General features: G+C 49.0%; 1 protein-coding gene across 5 annotated transcripts in view; it reads right to left on the bottom strand.

The window, feature by feature from the left end:
* Positions 1 to 17424, bottom strand: part of ALDH9A1 (aldehyde dehydrogenase 9 family member A1) — a 42511-nt gene that overhangs the window by 14689 nt on the left and 10398 nt on the right. For 3 of the 5 annotated variants that reach the window (XM_042975567.1, XM_042975568.1, XM_042975569.1), the window contains exons 5-10: positions 15831 to 16027; positions 14791 to 14931; positions 12941 to 13129; positions 12401 to 12488; positions 9575 to 9716; positions 6719 to 6831 (exon numbers count right to left, since the gene is read on the bottom strand). In XM_042975567.1, coding sequence (XP_042831501.1) covers positions 6719 to 6831; positions 9575 to 9716; positions 12401 to 12488; positions 12941 to 13129; positions 14791 to 14931; positions 15831 to 16027 — 870 coding nt within the window. Of the gene's footprint in view, positions 1 to 5179; positions 5955 to 6718; positions 6832 to 9574; positions 9717 to 12400; positions 12489 to 12940; positions 13130 to 14790; positions 14932 to 15830; positions 16028 to 17424 lie in introns of those variants that run through there. The other 2 variants (XM_042975571.1, XM_042975570.1) reach the window with 2 other exon arrangements.

Below are 17424 nucleotides of genomic sequence, written 5' to 3'. Positions count from 1 at the left end.
TTGAACGGGCTCAATGAAGTTTTAGAAGGAACCCACCACGTAAAATGGTGCTGTGATTGAGTAGGGGGCCCACAGCTCTGCCTTTCCCTTTCCCCAGGCCCCCCACCAACAGCACCTAGGGCTTGGCAGAATCCTATAGATCACTGCCCTGGAGAATGACCACGTCTTATCAGGTAAAGGGTTAGTATCCGAAATCTATAAAGAACTTACCAAACTCAACACCCAAAAAACAAATACTCAGGTGAAGAAATGGGCAGAAGACATGAATAGGCACTTTTCCAAAGAAGACATCCAAATGGCTACCAGACACATGGAAAGATGCTCAACATCACTTATCATCAGGGAAATACAAATCAAAACCACACTCAGGTATCACCTCACGCCAGAGTGGCTAAAATGAACAAATCAGGAGACCATAGATGCTGGAGAGGATGTGGAGAAATGGGAACCTTCTTGCCCTGTTGGTGGGAATGCAAACTGGTTCAGCCACTCTGGAAAACAGTGTGGAGGTTCCCCAAAAAATTAAAGATAGAACTATCCTATGACCCGTTAATAGCACTACTAGGAATTTATCCAAAGGATACAGGAGTGCGGATTCATAGGGGCACATGTACCCCAACGTTTATAGCAGCACTTTCAACAATAGCCAAAGTATGGAAAGAGCCTAAATGTCCATCAACCGATGAATGGATAAAGAAGATGTGGTTTATATATACAATGAAATACTACTTGGCAATGAGAATGAAATCATGCCATTTGCAGCAATGTGGATGGAACTGGAAGGTATTATGCTGAGTGAAATAAGTCAGAGAAAGACAGATATGTTTTCACTCATATGTGGATCTTGAGAAACTTAGCAGGCGGCCATGGGGGAGGGGAAGGGGAAAAAAATAGTTACAAACAGAGAGGGAGGAAGGCAAACCATTGTTCTCTCTTAAATACAGAGAACAATCTGAGGATTGATGGGGGGGAGGGGAAAATGGGTGATGGGCATTGAGAAGGGCACTTGTTGGGATGAGCACTGGGTGCTGTAAGTGATGAACCACAGGAATCTACCTTGAAAACCAAGAGCACACTTTACACACTGTAGGTTAGCCAATTAGACAATAAATTATATTTTAAAAGAGCGAGTGAATGACCATGTCTGGCAAGCTACTTTCTGTAAAATTCCTTTGTCTTGTGGAGAAAAAATCTGGTCTGAGTACTGCCACTCACTGCTGCGAAGTCTGTTTTTGTTTTTTGTTTTTTGAAGTAGCCTCTACTCCTACTCTACAGAGCCCAACATGGGGCTTGAACTCACAAACCTCGGATCAAGACCTGAGCTGCGATCAAGAGTCCAACGCTCAACCGACTGAGCCCCCCAGGGGCCCCAAGAGTTGGTGTATTTCTGCAGACAACACATTCTGGGCTCCGTGGTAGATGGAAACTAGACAGCCACACCTGATTCTCCACGCTGCACCTCAGTGTCCCCGCCGCAGGTGGCCGTGTGCCCTTGGGCAGGTTTATTGGCCTCCCTGAGCCTCAGCTCTCCCAGCTCTAAGTTGGGGATAAGAACACTTAACCACATAAAGTCCTTGAGGGTCTAACGACAGTTACGAGCCGGTGCCCCGCACGCTGCTGCACAAGGTGTGGGAAGCGAGGGAGCCACCTGCTGGTGAAGCTTCATTCATCAGGGCAGCAACCAGGTTACCTGCCCTGAGTTCTAGGGAGTGGGTCTGAGGAGTCCCCATCTGGTGTTTGCCCTGTTTCTGTCTCTGCATCCCTCACGGCACCTGCCCCCACAGGTGGTCTCCTAACTCACTCAAACACTGAACGGGGTCTCGGTTCCTTCCCTCGTAAGCAGCGCCGTCCGACAGAACTGACACCAAGGGGAGACCCCACACCTGCGTCGCGTCGGGTACGGCATCCACTACCCGTGCGTGGCATTAAGTCCTCGCAATGTGGCTAAAGCCGCTAACAAACTGAATTTTTATTTAATGAAACTTAAGTAGGGGCACTGGGTGGCTCAGTCAGTTAAGCGTCTCTGACTCTTGGTTTAAGCTCAGATCATGGTCTCGCGGTGAGTTCAAGCCCCACGTCGGGCTCTGTGCTGACAGTTTGGAGCCTGCTTGGGATTCTCTCTCCCTCTCTGCCCGTCCCCTGCTCACTCTCTCTCGCTCTCAAAATAAATAAACTTAACATTTTTAATTAAAAAAAATTTCTTAAGTCACCACACGTGGCCAGGGGCTACTGTACTTACACCGCACAACAGCAAAGCAGTGGTTCTCAAGCCGTCTGCTGAATTCACCTTGGCAGGGACCTCGGAGAATCTAGATGGCCAGGCCACACCCCAGATGGATTCAAGCTTTCTCGGGGCGCTTCTAATGTGCAGAAGTGGAGAACCACTGCTCTCAGAGCAGCAGCTGGCCAACTACTGTGCATAAGGATCCCCTGGGGGCCTCGTTCAAATGCAGATTCTGATGCTTAGGTCTGAGAGGGGGACAGAGATTCTCCGGTCTAAGGAGCAGACCCTGCTGATCCTGGGCCGCACTAAGCAGCAAAGGTGAACCGGGCCCTGCTGATCCGGTCACTTACGCAAACAGTCCCTCCCAAGAGCTGGGTGGTGTGACAGTTCTGGCTCTGAGAGTTCGCGTCTATGGAATTGTAGACAACTTCTGGACAGGAGAGCTCGCATTTTGGGAAAAGGTCCACTCTCCATTGTAAAACCAGTGGCTGACGAGCTCCTGGACTGGGCAGGACCCCTGCACTGGGCGAGAAGCTGCAGCCGTGTCGCAAGCAGCAGACAGCTCAGAGACTCGTGCGGAGACAGGATTAGTCTGCTGTTACCCCCTTTAAGAAAATCCTAGGAGAGGGGCGCCTGGGTGGCTCAGTCAGTTAAGCGTCCGACTTCAGCTCAGGTCATGATCTCACGGTTTGTAGGTTCGAGCCCCACATAGAGCTCTGTGCTGATAGCTCAGAGCCTAGAGCGTGTTTTGGATTCTGTGTCTCCCTCTCTCTCTGCCCCTCCCCTGTTCACGCTGTCTCAAGAATAAATAAACATTAAAAAAAAAAAAAAAAAAGAAAGAAAATCATAGGATACACACACCCAGATGTCAACAGTAGTCCCCCCCCCTCACCCCGGGAGAGAAGAGCAGATGGGGAAGGAGAAAGAAGGGTGCTTCCTGCAGAACTTTCAAAAGTGAATCAAAATAATAGAGAAAACAGATGAGTCCAGGGGACTTTAACTAGAGGAAGGGACTTCTTCCAAATCAGAGGAAGGCCTGGCCTCCTGGTTTCATGTTGCCTGAAGTGTATTCTGTACATATTGTTACTGTTCTGGCAACTGTGGCAACTACCGTAGCTGGGGAACATCCTGGAACACGCCTGGGACGGTGCAGGGTGTGCAGCAGCTGAGTAAGGCTCCCCCCGGTCCTAATTCCTGAAACCTGTGAACATTCCCTCCTGAGGCCAGAAGAGACTCTGCAGAGGTGACTGAGGGAAGGAGCCTGAGCTGAGTGAGGACCCCGGACGCTCCATGGGCTCTGAAGGCCGTCGCACGTGACCTTGTAAGAAGCAAGCAGAGGGAGGTAGAGGGTTGCTAAGCTGTTGGCCCGGGAGGGAGGAAGGGACTAGGGCCATGCCAAGCAAGGAACGCCGTGGAAGAGGCGAGGCGAAGGGTTCTCTCCTGCGGCCTCCAGAGGGAGGTGCGGCCCCTGCCAATGCCTTGGTTCCTCAGCAACACCACGTGGGACTCCAAGTCTCGAAGTCAGTGGTGATCTGTCACAGGACGTATGTCCCACGACTCGGGGAAGGTTAGCGGGAACCCCAAGAATCGAACTCCCACCCACCTGGCTCAGAGTCCTGCTCCTCAACCTGGTGGTGACCACCAAGGCTTCTCCAGTTCGGTTTCTTCCTCGGAACATCAGGACTGGTAGCTAAGTGAGAAGGGCGTGGCAGCAGGAACACAGCGAGGATTCAGATACCGGTTCCCCCTTCCCCGCTGTTTTCGCCGTCGAGGAACAGAGGAAACCGTCTTCGCCCGCGCAGCTCCTACTGCGGAAAGGCCGTCAGGACGTGAGCTCACGCGGCCTGGCCCGTATCCCGGACATGCCGTCTGTGCAAATAACCACCGAGAGGCTGATCAGTTGTCCTCACCCTGCAAGACGACGACGGCACTTCCCCACCACAACACACAGTCGGACGCAGTCCTGGCGAGGAACACCACTCCTTCGCTCCGCCAAAGTGGCCACCGTGATGGCTCCTTTACACGGTAGCGTGACTGGGCTGAGGGACGCCCAGACGGCTGGCAGAACATTATTTCCAGGTGTCCCTGGGAGGATCTGTCCAGAAGTTTTTGGCAACTGCACTGGCGAACTGAGTAAAGCAGATGGCTCTCCCCAACGCGGGTGGGCAACACCCAATCCGTTCAGGGCCCGAACGGAACAAAAAGATGGAGAGAGAAGGTGAATCCCGTCTCTGCTCCAGCTGAGACGTCCGTCTCCTCCTGCCCTCGGACACGAGCCGTCCTGGTTCTCGGGCCTTGGGACTCCGACGGACACCCTCTGCTCCCTGGTTCTCAGGCCCTCAGACTCGGACCGGATCACATCACCGGCGTTCCTGGGTCTCCACCTTGCCGACGGCAGACCGTGCACCTTCTCAGCCTCCACAGTCACATGAGCCAATTCTCAGACTGAATCTTCCCTTCCACACGCCCGTCTGTCCCGTTATTCTATTCTACGGTGCCCTTTTCCCGGACAACCCTGACTAATGCAGCTATCAGACTTCAACTATTTCCCTCAAAGGAAGAGAAAGGGGCAGGGGGGAGGAGTCACCGTGGTCAGAAGCTCCGCAAGCCTCTGCTCGTCAGGGCGCAAAGAACATGGAGCCTAAAAGCTCCCACAGGCCGCCAACCTTCATTACAGCAAGTACAGGCCGGCCTTGTGAACTCAGTGCAAAGGACAAAGCCCCTGCCTTACACACTGAACCTTGGCCCCTATTCTGTGAACTGCTATCACCCTGAGATGTGCTTAGCTTTAAAACATGAAGCTGAAAGGGGTTTTTTCAATGTTTATTTTTGAGAAAGAGACCGAGTGCGAGCAGCGGGTGGGGGTGGAGGGCACAGAGAAACAGGGAGACACAGAATCCAAACCAGACTCCAGGCTCTGAGCTGTGGGCACAGAGCCCTAGGTGGGACCCAAACCCAGGAACTGCAAGATCATGACCTGAGCCAGAGACAGATACTCAACCGACTGAGCCACCCAGGTGCCCCAAAGCTGAAAGGATTCGCGGTGTGATTTATTTAACTGCAGTGTGCCCCGGGAGCCTCCAGCCACTTTGTATTTATCAAGGGAGAAAGCTGTAGTTCAAGGACCGGACACCAGCACTGAGTGGAAACAAAGGGCTTACTTTGGCAAGTGAACCATCACACAGAACGTGACCCTGGCTATCATCTCCATCCCGACTGTCAGCTCTCGCAACGCAATCCATGACGGGGCCAGAGCTCAAAACGGTCAGGGAGCAAGAAACGAGCTCTACTTTGAAGCAAGCCAGAGGAGGAGCGCTGTCGGGTCAAACCCGTGGACGAAGTATAATCCTGGTCCCTCTCCCTGTTCTCCAGAAGCGTGTTAAAGATTTTGCAGGAATCTGCTTTGAGAAAATCACCACTTTCTTGATTGTCTTAAAGGCGCTTGGGCAAATTTTCCATCAGGAAGGGGACTGAGAGGTGGGGAAGGAAGAACACCGAGCCGTTCTCTTATCCCGAGGGACACAATTCTGGGTGTGGAACCGAGGCAGCCGTGTGGCCCCCTGGAGATCCAGCGCCCGTTCCACGCGTGGCCACGCGGACGGGGCTCGCCGCGTATGTTCAAAAGGCAGATTCCACGTCGCCCATTTCCACACACACGGTCTTCAGCTGTGAATAGTATTCAATTGTCACGCGGCCATTCTCCCTGCCGAACCCTGGAAGGAAGAGAAGGCTGAGGAAGAGCCACCACCGTGGTGGCCTGAAAAGTCACGGGGACCTCCAAAGTCAGTCACCCCCTCAGGGGAAGAACACAGAACTGACAAGGTTTGGGACAAAGTCCTCAAGTGCACGTCATCAGCTGTACAGCTAGGCACGGGAGAAGGGACCCACTGGCCTTCGGGGACGGGGACAGTCCCGTCACCGGGAACACTGGGCAAGCGGGGGGGGGGGGGGGGGGGGGGGGGGACGTCCCTGTGCAGCGTCCGGGACAACCAGGATAGCCATAACGGACTGTTCAATGTTAGACTGAGGGCTCTTTAGTGATTTGGCAGAATAAAGGAAACAAATTAACGTATGCTTTCTGAGGTGCTCAGAGACACTTTCCACCTAAAAACCCCCCCACAGTGGACGACAACAAATGCCCCAAGTCTGGAGCCTCCAGGAACGGTTTTATGCCACCAGCGACCAGAGCCCGTGAAGAAAGAGTAATTCTACCCACAAGAGAAACCCTTCTGAGATGCCTACTAGCAGTTCACAAGCCAGGCTACATACACATTAGAACCTTCTGGAGAGCTCTGGGGGAAAGAAAAGGAAAATAAGAAGACGCTTGGTTCCCATTCCCAGAGATCACTGCAGCCGGTCCGGGGAGGACCAGAATCTGCATACTTTCCCAGGTGATTCTGAGACACGAATGTTCAGAAACCTGGTCAGTGCGGTCTGAATTACAACCCGTATCCCTACAGGCCGGGTTTGCATCCACACTTTCCGGCTCCTCACCTGACTTCTTGTATCCACCGAAGGGCAGCTCCACCGGGCTGACGTTGTAGTTGTTAATGAAGCACATCCCTGCCTGCAGCCCGGCCACCACCCTGTGGGCACGCTGGATGTCCCTGTGAAGACACAGTGTATTATATTATTGCGAAGCGGTTTATCCTGCGACTTCCACGGAAAAGGTAGACTGCCAGGTCTAAAGGTTTTGAGATCCTGCCGGATTCTTGTTTCTTCAAGGTGTGCTTTAAATCTTGTGTCATCCAGGCAAAAATAGATATAAGGATTTGAGTTTCATGGTCTCATCCAAAAGCATCTATGAAACACGTAGCAGCAGCAAGTTCAAATGGGGAGAAGGGACATTGTCACAAACAGGGCTAGAACAACAGGCTACCCACATATCCACAAAGAATGAAGGGAGATCCCTTTCTTACACTATATATAAAAATTAACTCAGATGGATCACAGGCCTAAAACATCAGAGCAAAAACCATAAAACTTTTCAAAGAAAACAGGAATAAATCTTCATAATCTTGGGTCTGACAAAGCCTTCTCAGACAGGATACCAAAAGTAACAGACAAAAAGATAAAAGCATCAGGCTTTGTCAAAATTTAAAATTTTTGTGCTGTAAATGACAGTATCAAGAAAGTGGAAAAGACAACTGCCAGAAACCCAAATCAAAACCACAGTGAGGCACCATTTCTCACCCACCAGGACGGCTGCAATCAAAAGGACAGACAGTGGGGTGCCTGGGTGGCTCAGTGGTTTAAGCATCCGGACTTCGGCTCAGGTCACGATCTCACGGTTCGTGAGTTTGAGCCCGGCATCGGGCTCTGTGCTGACAGCTCGGAGCCTGGAGCCTGCTTCAGATTCTGGGTCTCCCTCTCTCTCTCTCTGTCCCTCCCCTGCTCATGCTTTCTCTCTCTGTTTCTCAATAATAAACATTTAAAAAAAAAAAAAAAAAAAAAGGACAGACAGTCCCAGGACATCCCTGACCAGGATGTGGAGAAACTGGAACCTTCCCACGTGGCCGGTGGGCACGCCAGACGGTGCCCCCACATGGGAAAACAGTTTAGCGGTGCCTCAGAGTTGAGCAGAATCACCCAGCCATCCCTCCTCTAGGTATACACCCGGCACAAATCGCACATTTCCACACAAAGATAGGAGTGTTCGCGGAGACATTATTCATAGTAGGAGAAAAGTAGAAACAATCCCAATGTCCATCAACAGGTGAACGGATGAACAAAATGAATCCACACCATGGACCATTTGTCACCAAGTACTGACAGCTGCCACGACACAAAGGAACCTTGAAAACATTATTCCAAGTCAAAGAAGCCAGTCACAGAAGGTCACCTGCTGTATGATGCCGTGTTTATAGAAAATATTCAAAGTAAGCAAATCTACGCAGATAACAAGGAGGTTGATTAGTGGCTGCCCCGGGGGCCGGGGCGCGGGGAGGGGCGGGGAACGGTCCCTGTGTTCCTGGGAGGTTCATAGTTCTAAAATCAGATTACAGTGACGGTTGTGCGACTCTACAAATACACTAAAAACCACTGAATCGTACGCTTTAGGCGGATATGCTGCATGGTGCGTGAACCGACCTGCAAGGCTGTGAGGGAAGTGGCAGCACACTGGAGTCGCCCCCCTCGTGACTGCCTCGCTCTGTGCTGGGGTGACTTAACCCACTCACTCCTCACACCACGGAAAGCAGGTCGGCAGAGGGGGTTTACAGGGCAGTGAAACTACTCCGTGTGATGCTGTAACAGCGGATCCATCGTCCAAACCCACAGAACGCACCACTCCAACCGTGAACCCTAGGGTGACTGTGGTCTTTGGGTGATCGCGATCTATCCAAGTAGGTTTACCGGTTACAACCAGCGGGCTGCTCTGGAGGTGGGGGGGGGGACGCTGATAGTGGAGGCGGCTGCGGGGAGGGGGTGCATGGGAAACCTCTGTGCCTTCCACTCAACTTTGCAGTGACCCTAAAATTACTCTAGAAAATAAAGCCTACCCAAAACCAGGCACACGAGAAAGCAGCAGCCCCTCGATCTTTTCTTCAGAGCTCACAGAGAAGCTATCCCATCAGGTCCTCAAGGGGGGACCTCGGTCTTCCTCCCCAGGTTGCTCGCCACGAAGCTACAAAGAACACTTAACCTCGACTGTCACCAAAGAAACAGCGTCATTCCAAGTGCAAAGTAGTCTTAGAAAACTTCCTACCGCTACCAAAGACTAATCAAAGTTTGTATGTAATCGAGCAACCTGCCATCATTTTGAAGCAGATTCTGCTCCCAGATCGCTTCTTACTTTTGTTATCGTGGTAACAGTTTATGCACAGAGAGATTAATCACACTTTTACTTACAACAGCGACAACTGGAAACAATATCCTAAATACGCAACAACCAAAAAAATGCCTACATATTTTACAATGCATTCCGATTAGGAACTACTATAAAGCGGCTAAAAATCACGTTTTTGAAGACTCCTGCCCAGCGTTTAAAGGCTTATGGGTTTCTACATTCCCTGACGTGTACATTTTCAATAGGCACCCAACACGATGCTTTACATAGACACACAGACACATAGATCGAACCTTAAATATCTGTCCGATGAAATGAATGACATGGGATAGAATTTTCACCAACAATGTTTATAGCTCACTTTAAACTCAACGGCAGCAGTTCTCTGGCCATTCAGGAGCAACTACAAAATGCTACTCTGGCACCTTCTGACTCCACCTGAAGCAAACAGAAAATGCTAATGACAACGTGAACTCCAGGGAGGAAATGAGAGTAAGGGTCTCTGAGCACACCGAGCGGGCCCCTGTTCCTGCAATGCTGCTGGAGGTGCCTTCCCCACATACCTGGTAAAGACACCAGCCGCCAGGCCAAAAGTGGTATTGTTGGCTCTTTCCAGAACCTCAGCTTCAGTGTCAAATGATAAAATGGACATAACTGGTCCAAAGATCTCTTCTCTCACACAGGTCATATCGTCTCTGCAATCGGCTGCAAACAGGGTGATAAAGCCAACGTCAGTGATCTGGGTGGGGGAGGGTGATTATGCTCGAATACACGGCAGTAAGGACAGCTCGAGAACCCTACCGTGAACATCAGCTTTGTATTAGCCGAAGCGTGAAAACCAGCTCCTCACACATGTGCAAAGAGGACAAGTCTGCAATGTCTTAAGAGCTGGTTTAGAGCTTGTGTATAACAAAGGAGGGAAAGTACTCTGGACACACGGTACTTTGGGGGACACCCAAACTATCTTCAAGGATGTATTTAAATAATTCTTAGTACCGTGTGTAAGGACGGTTCACTACGTCCTAATTCCTTGAAGACTAGTAATCCGCGTACAATTTTTAGGGAAACCGTTAGCCAGAAAAGGACTCAGGACAATGTATCACCCAGCAGTCCCAGAAAATATTCTCTTATCTCCTGCAAGTTGAGAACCCCATAGGTCTCTGTTTGCAGTGAATTCTACCTTGGAAAGTCAAAGGAGGTGCAAAGATAAAGTGATAACTGACATACAGGAAAGGCAAGGTTCCTGCCTGAAACACAACACTTACCAGATTTTAACTCCCAAACCTTAAGTAAAGTTAATCTAGACTCTGGAGTCACTCTCAAACTTTAATGTGAGTAAAAATGAATGGGGGGCTCATTGAAAAGCAGATCACGGGGCGCCTGGGTGGCTCAGTTGGTTGAGCGTCCGACTTCAGCTCAGGTCATGATCTCACAGTCTGTGAGTTCAAGCCCTGTGTCAGTCTCTGTGCTGACAGCTCAGAGCCTGGAGCCTGTTTCCGATTCTGTGTCTCCCTCTCTCTGACCTTCCCCCGTTCATGCTCTCTGTCTGTCTCAAAAATAAATAAACATTAAAATAAATTAATTAATTAATTTAAAAAAAAAAAAAAGAAAAGAAAAGCAGATCACGAGGCCCCGTCCCTGAGAGTTACATTCAGGGGTCTAGAGCAGGAGCCAGGAAATCTGCCTCTTTAACAAGTTTTCCAAGTGGCAATCACTAGAATAAAGTTCAGTATGGTCAGCTCCCTGTTCTTTGCCTAGGTTCACAGCCTGTTTAAGAATAATTTTGTTCCTGGGGCCCCTGGGTGGCTCAGTGGGTTGAGCGTCCGACTTAGGCTCAGGTCACGATCTCACAGTTCGTGAGTTTGGGCCCCACGTCGGGCTCTGTGCCGACAGCTCGGAGCCTGGAGCCTGCTTCGGATTCTGTGTCTCCCTCGCTCTCTGCCCCTCCCCCACTCATGCTCGGTCTCTCTCTCTCTCTCTCTCTCTCTAAAATAAATAAACATTAAAAAATTAAAAAAAAGAAAGAGTAATTTTGTCCCAAGGGCGCCTGGGCGGTTAAGTCACTTAAGTGCCGGACTCTTGATTTTGGCTCAGTTTGTGAGATCAAACCCCGTGTCAGGCTCCGTGTTGTCAGCACGGGATTGTCTCTCTGGCCCTCCCCCCCTTCACACTCTTTCTCTCTCTCTTAAAATAACCTTTAAACCAATTATTTTTTGCCTAATTGTCAAATACATGTTATCTGTGGAAAAGTCTGTAGTGTTCAGAAATGTACAGACTATAATAAAAATCATCTTTAATCCCAGCAACCAGAGAAATATTTATACTATTTATAAATATTTATACTATCTTATACTACACTACTTGCACTACTTAGAGTTTGATGCGTACTCTGTTCCTTCTTTTTCTGAAGTGCATACTTAATACATTTGGGTTAATCCCACACATAGTATGGTTTAACAGTTGTACTTACAACAGCTTCGACTGGAAACAATATCCTCAACCTTGATGGTTAAAACTATATTGTAACCTTTTCCCGTTCACGTAGTAACTACCAGCTAATCCGCGTTATAGATGTTAGGTTCACAGCTTTCAAACCTCAGTGGTTCTTTTCTTAGCAAGGGCTCAAGGTTTAAAATCCATCAGATGATTGAGTGCTGAAAAATGACCCCACTGTCGACCTTAGGGCAATAGTAGGCTGAATCTATCTTCTAGATAAGATGTGAGAAATCACACAATGTACTTCAACCTGAATACAGTTTTTTAAAGCCTATTATACTACCACTGTTTTTACATATTGGCATTTATTCGTGGATCCTAACGTATACTGTGAAAGGACAGAAGAAGGTATGAGAACAGCGGTACCCAGGGCAGTGGTCACCTCTGAGGTGGGAAGAAATAAGTGCGTTTGAGGACAGCGGGATGACCCTACAATCGACTGTCCACGCCATGAGATGTTTAAGACTGAAAGGAGATGCTAAAAATTATTAAATTGCATTAATTTTAAGATACTGCCATACTGACAAACTGGGCTTGTTAATGACACATATAGTTAAAGAAAAACCTATTCTTCATCAACTTTCTTGAGAAAATGAAACTCATTAGTTTTTTATCAAACATGCACTTCCATTTTTTTTTTTTTTTTTTTTTTGAGCTTCTTGCTTCCAGAACAACAGGTTCAGACCCAGTTGAGTCTCAGGTAAAGCAACGCACACGACTGTCCAAGAGGGAGGGCACACGGGAGGTAATGGAGAACTTCTACTCCTTAAATCTGAGCAGCGGGGACACGGTTTGCCAATGCCTGCTTTACACCATACACATATTTTATAAATCTCCTTTTCTAACTGATATTTAATTCAAACTGTTTAAAAGCCAACAAGAAAAGGACATACTCAACACGCAAGGTCTCATGTAATAACCATCCTTTAACTTGGGATCTTCAGGTACATAGACGTCTCCACCGCACAGCACTTTAGCACCCTGCCGGAGAAGAAAAAAGAATGCACATTTCATGGTGTTTTTTTTTTTTAACGTTTATTTATTATTGAAAGACAGAGAAACAGAGAATGAGCGTGGGAAGGGCAGAGAGAGAGGGAGACGCAGAATCCGAAGCAGGCTCCAGGCTCCGAGCTGTCAGCACAGAGCCAACGCGGGGCTCGAACTCACCAACCGTGAGATCATGACCCGAGCTGAAGTCTGACGCTAACCGACTGAGCCCCCCAGGCGCCCCACATTTCATGTTAAACTTACAACCCTGACACGCAGTCCTGAAGTGGTACGTGTGTCCTGAACAGGCGCACGGTCACTGCACTGCAGGTACTGAGCACAGCACTGCTGAGGCCTCGCGAGCCAGGAGGAAAGCGACACACGTAACGCGCAACTCGGACTAATTCCCCTCCCCCTGCCCCATGCCATCTCCGCTTGTTCCTCACCTGCTCTTTTGCCAGCTTAATAAACCCAAGGACTCGCTCCAGGTGTGGGCGGTTGATGAGGGGGCCCATCCTTGTACCTTCCAGAAGGGGGTCTCCAATTTTTATCCCCTGCGTCAGTTTCACCACTTCCTTTGTAAATTTCTCGAGAATTTCCTTTTGCACAAATACTCTTGTGCCATTACAACAAACCTAAAAGACAGACATGAATTTGTATGTGTGTTAAGGAAAGAAAAAGGAAAAGGGGGAAGAATCCAGCAGTTTTAAACTTAAAAGGAGACAGTAGACCTTTTCAAAAGGTTAGTTCCCTCTCTAAAAATTATCCCCATCCTGAACAGGACCACACATCCCACCCTATCAGCAAAAAACCTGCCTGCCCTTTGAGGTGAAAGTCAGGGCTCTTTGTCTTGTCTACATTTCCTTAATGCCATTCATAGTGCCATGAGCCACATAACTTCTCCCATGGCCTCCTGTCAGTGGCTGAATGGGGCCACGTATTTTAAGAGCAGAAGGGGAGGAAGAGTGAAAACAGACCAAGAACTAAGGGCATGAGCCTAATAAAAACCTGAAGCATTTCACAGTCAATGTCTGGCTCTAAAATCACAAATCAATTCTGACTATTTAGACCCTCCTGGAGACATGAGCAGGAATACTCTTCCAATGCCATCAGAACCGTAGATCCTGATGTCCAAAAATACACCAAGCACTCATGCTCACGGAATAATGAAGAAAGGTCACAGAAATGGGCTGCCACAAGCCAGATCTACAGTCATTTGAGCATCAAAATAAATAATGACAGTAATGGACTATAATCCACAGAAGAAAGAATCCATGGTCCATAATGATAAATGAGTAGGAAAGAAAAAAAGAAAAACACAGGAGAAGGAAAAGTTCCTTCTTACGGTAGAGACTTGGAACTAATAAATGTAGAAAGAACAACAGAATTGGAAAATCATCATTTGGGGACCACCATAATAGAAACTGCTTCCAGGAAAAATCACCAAAGGGCGCTAAGATGAGTGGGGGACAGCTTGGGAAGGCACAGAGGCCTCTGCCACCGTCTCCTGTGTGATTCGACTGAACCACAGAGGAGGACACAGCAGCTTCCCAGGAAGACACGCCTTCGGCAAAGTCAACCGCCCTTCGAAGAGGACCCAACATCACTTTTTGTGGTGGCTTCTGCCCAAAATGCATAACCTACATCTACTCAAAAGGAAACACCAGACGGACTCCCCACCATCATGAGGGGCATTCTACACAATAAACAGCTCATACTCCCCAAAAATGTTAAGGTCCTGGAAAGAGGAGAATAACCAAAGAGCTAACTGTTCCAGACTAAAGATTATGGGAACACAACAACTAAATGCAACACACCTTCCTGAATTAGGTCTTGGACCAGAGAAGAAGAGGTTGTGTGGGGTCTGTTTCTTCGCTAAAAGGACTCCCGGCAAACAAATGACAACATCTGACGAGGGGCTGTGGACTGAAGACCGTCTACGCGAGGTTACTGATTTTACTGAGTGCACTGTGCTTGCAGAAGAGAGCACACTTGTTTCTAGGAAATGCACAGAGGCCCACAGAAGTTAGAGGAGTCTTGCGTCTGCAAACTTTCAAACCGTTCAGGAAACAGGAAAAAATAACAAGCCTACGGGTGTACAGAGGTAAACACAATGATAAAGGAAACGTGATAAAATGTTAACATCTGAGAAACGTGGTTCAGGGGTGCCTGGGAATTCTCTGCACTCTGTGCAACGTGTCTGTCAATCTGCAATTATTTCGAAACAGCTTCAAAACATGCTGCTAGAGGAAGGAAAGAGATTCCTTTCACCCCTCGGCTGGGGACAAGTGCTCACCTCGCCTTGTGTGAGGAAGTTGGCCATCAGCGCTCCCTTCACAGCGTTCTCCAGGTCACAATCGGAGAAGATGATCAGGGGAGATTTGCCTCCCAGCTCCAAGGTAATGGGTTTGATTCCTTTAGCTGCCATCTCCATGATCTTAACAAGGACAAACACATTCAGAAGCTTAGCACAGATAAAACTGCAGGCTAAGCCCACCAGAAGCTGAGCCTCCGGGACAACTACATGGGACCTGCAGCCTTGTTCCGGTCGATGACTCTGCCCTTCACCCATTTAGAACAGTCTTTTCCAGAACACCTGAAAAGAACCATAGGACTGCAGCTGACATTCTGAAGAGGGAATTCATTTTAAAAATACTGTTCATTCGGGGAGGCCTGGGTGGCTCAGTCTGTTGGGCGTCCAACTTCAGCTCAGGTCATGATCTCATGGTTTGTGGGTTCGGGTCCCACATGCGGCTCTGTGCTGACAGCTCAGCCTGGAGCCTGCTTCGGATTCTGTGTCTCCCTCTCTCTCTCCCTCTGCCCCTCCCCTGCTCACACTCTGTCTCTCTCTCTTTCAAAGATAAAATAAACATAAACATTTTTTTAAAAAAATACTGTTCATTTGCATGCCATGGGTAGAAACTCCTAATGCTGTTACTATGTTCAAGGCTAACACTCAATTAAGGTCAAAACAACACATCTGAAATAAACTGAGCAGATACCCCTCCTTCTGAGGTGGCTGCTACTGATGAGTTAAGACATCAAAGACACAGCGGCGGCCCAGACCCCGCGCTCTCAGACGCGGGCGGGAGGTGAGGGCTTCCGTCCCCGCGGGGCCCCCTCTGGTCGGCGGTCCTCATCGTCCCACTGTACTTCCCTCCCTGCTTCCCACCTTCGGAACACACTTCAGATCTCTGCCCCCAATCCCTGCGGCAGCCCCCTCCCAGTTCAAGCCAGGTCAGATCAGAAGACGGGCCTCCGACATCTACTCCACGCCGGCCGGGCGCTGCCGTGTGTGTGTGTGTGTGTGTGAACCGATGCTGGTTTTATCTTCACCTTCGAGCCAGTGGGCACACTCCCAGTGAAGGAGACTTTGGCCACATCACGATGCAGACACAGAAACTGGCCCGTGGCGGCCCCTCCTTGCACCACGTTGAAGAGCCCAGGGGGCACGCCGGCCTCCGTGTAGATTTCAGCCAGCAGCAGCACAGACACCGGCGTGAAGGGAGAGGGTTTGAAGATCATGGCGTTACCTGCACAAACCCAAGACACAAGAACAAAAGGTTTTTTAATACTGGTGATCCTCCGAGGACAGGATGGGACAGGAGGACGAGTCCAGAACAACTCCACAGGTGCCTGGTGGCTCAGCCGGTTGAGCGTCCGGCTCTTGGTTTTGGCTCAGGTCATGATCTCATGGTTCGTGAGTTTGAGCCCGGAGTCAGGCTCTGCACAGACAGCACAGAGCCTGCTTGATATTCTCCCTCCCTCCCTCTCTCTCTGCCTCTCCCCTGCTCACATGCATGCACTTTATCAAAAACAAACTGAAAGAAAAATCTTTACAAGTAGAAACTGAAGACCAGAAAGGGTTAATTTGTTCAGTCTCCAAACCAGTGGCTTAGCTGTAGTCGTCCCGGAAAATGGAAGCTCCAGCTCACAAGAGAACATGCAAACAGCAGAAGAACACGAGGCAGCAGCACGAGAAAAGGTGCGATTTCAACACAATGTCCTAACAGTAACATTTTTTTTTCAGTAATGCTTTTTTTACACCTTGTATTTTTCTAAGATACCATAAATCCTCTTTTCCCATCAATTCCTCTTTAAACAGTATGAAAAACTCTCTAAGTCAGCCCGCCAGTCACTCAGAAGGAAGTCTTACCATTTCTCTTAAGACACAAAGGAAGGAACAAGTGTATCTTCTGCTTAAGCCACGCTCCCGAGTGCCTCTTCCTTGTTTTTTCTTTAATGTTTTATTTATTTTTGAGACAGAGAGAGACAGAGTATGAGCAGGGAAGGGGCAGAGAGAGAAGGAAACACAGAATCTGAAGCAGGCTCCAGGCTCTGAGCTGTCAGCACAGAGCCTGACGCGGGGCTCGAACTCACGGACCGTGAGATCATGACCTGAGCCGAAGTCGGACGCTTAACCAGCTGAGCCACCCAGGCGCCCCCCCGAGTGCCTCTTCCTACACAAAGGTTCATTTCACAATCCTTGTCCAGAAAGGAAGAGAGCTTACAAGTAGCACAAATCGAAATCAATTCCACAGTAAAATAGAAGACTTCCAGGACCAAAATGAACACTCTTCCTTTCCATAACAAAAATAAGATAAATAAAAGTGGGAATAGGGGCGCCCGGGTGGCTCAGTCAACTGAGCGTCCAACTTTGGCTCAGGTCATGATCTCATGGTTTGTGGGTTCGAGCCCCGCGTCGGGCTCTGTGCTGGCTGCTCGGAGCCCGGAGCCTGCTTCCAATTCCGTGTGTGTCTCTCTCTCTGTCCTCCCCTGCTCGCACTCTGTCTCTCTCTCTCTCAAAAATAAATAAAGATTAAAAAAAAATTTTTTAAACAAAATAAAAACAAAAGTGGGAATAATATGGATGTAATCCGCATGCATAACATACACTAGAAGCCCCGATGAGGCCGGGCGGGAGCAGACG

This window comes from Panthera tigris, chromosome F3 (genome assembly GCF_018350195.1).
Source record: "Panthera tigris isolate Pti1 chromosome F3, P.tigris_Pti1_mat1.1, whole genome shotgun sequence".
In the NCBI taxonomy this organism is placed as follows: Eukaryota; Metazoa; Chordata; class Mammalia; order Carnivora; family Felidae; genus Panthera; species Panthera tigris.
The sequence above is the reverse complement of the archived record's forward strand: the minus strand, read 5'-3'. Positions and strand labels throughout refer to the sequence as shown.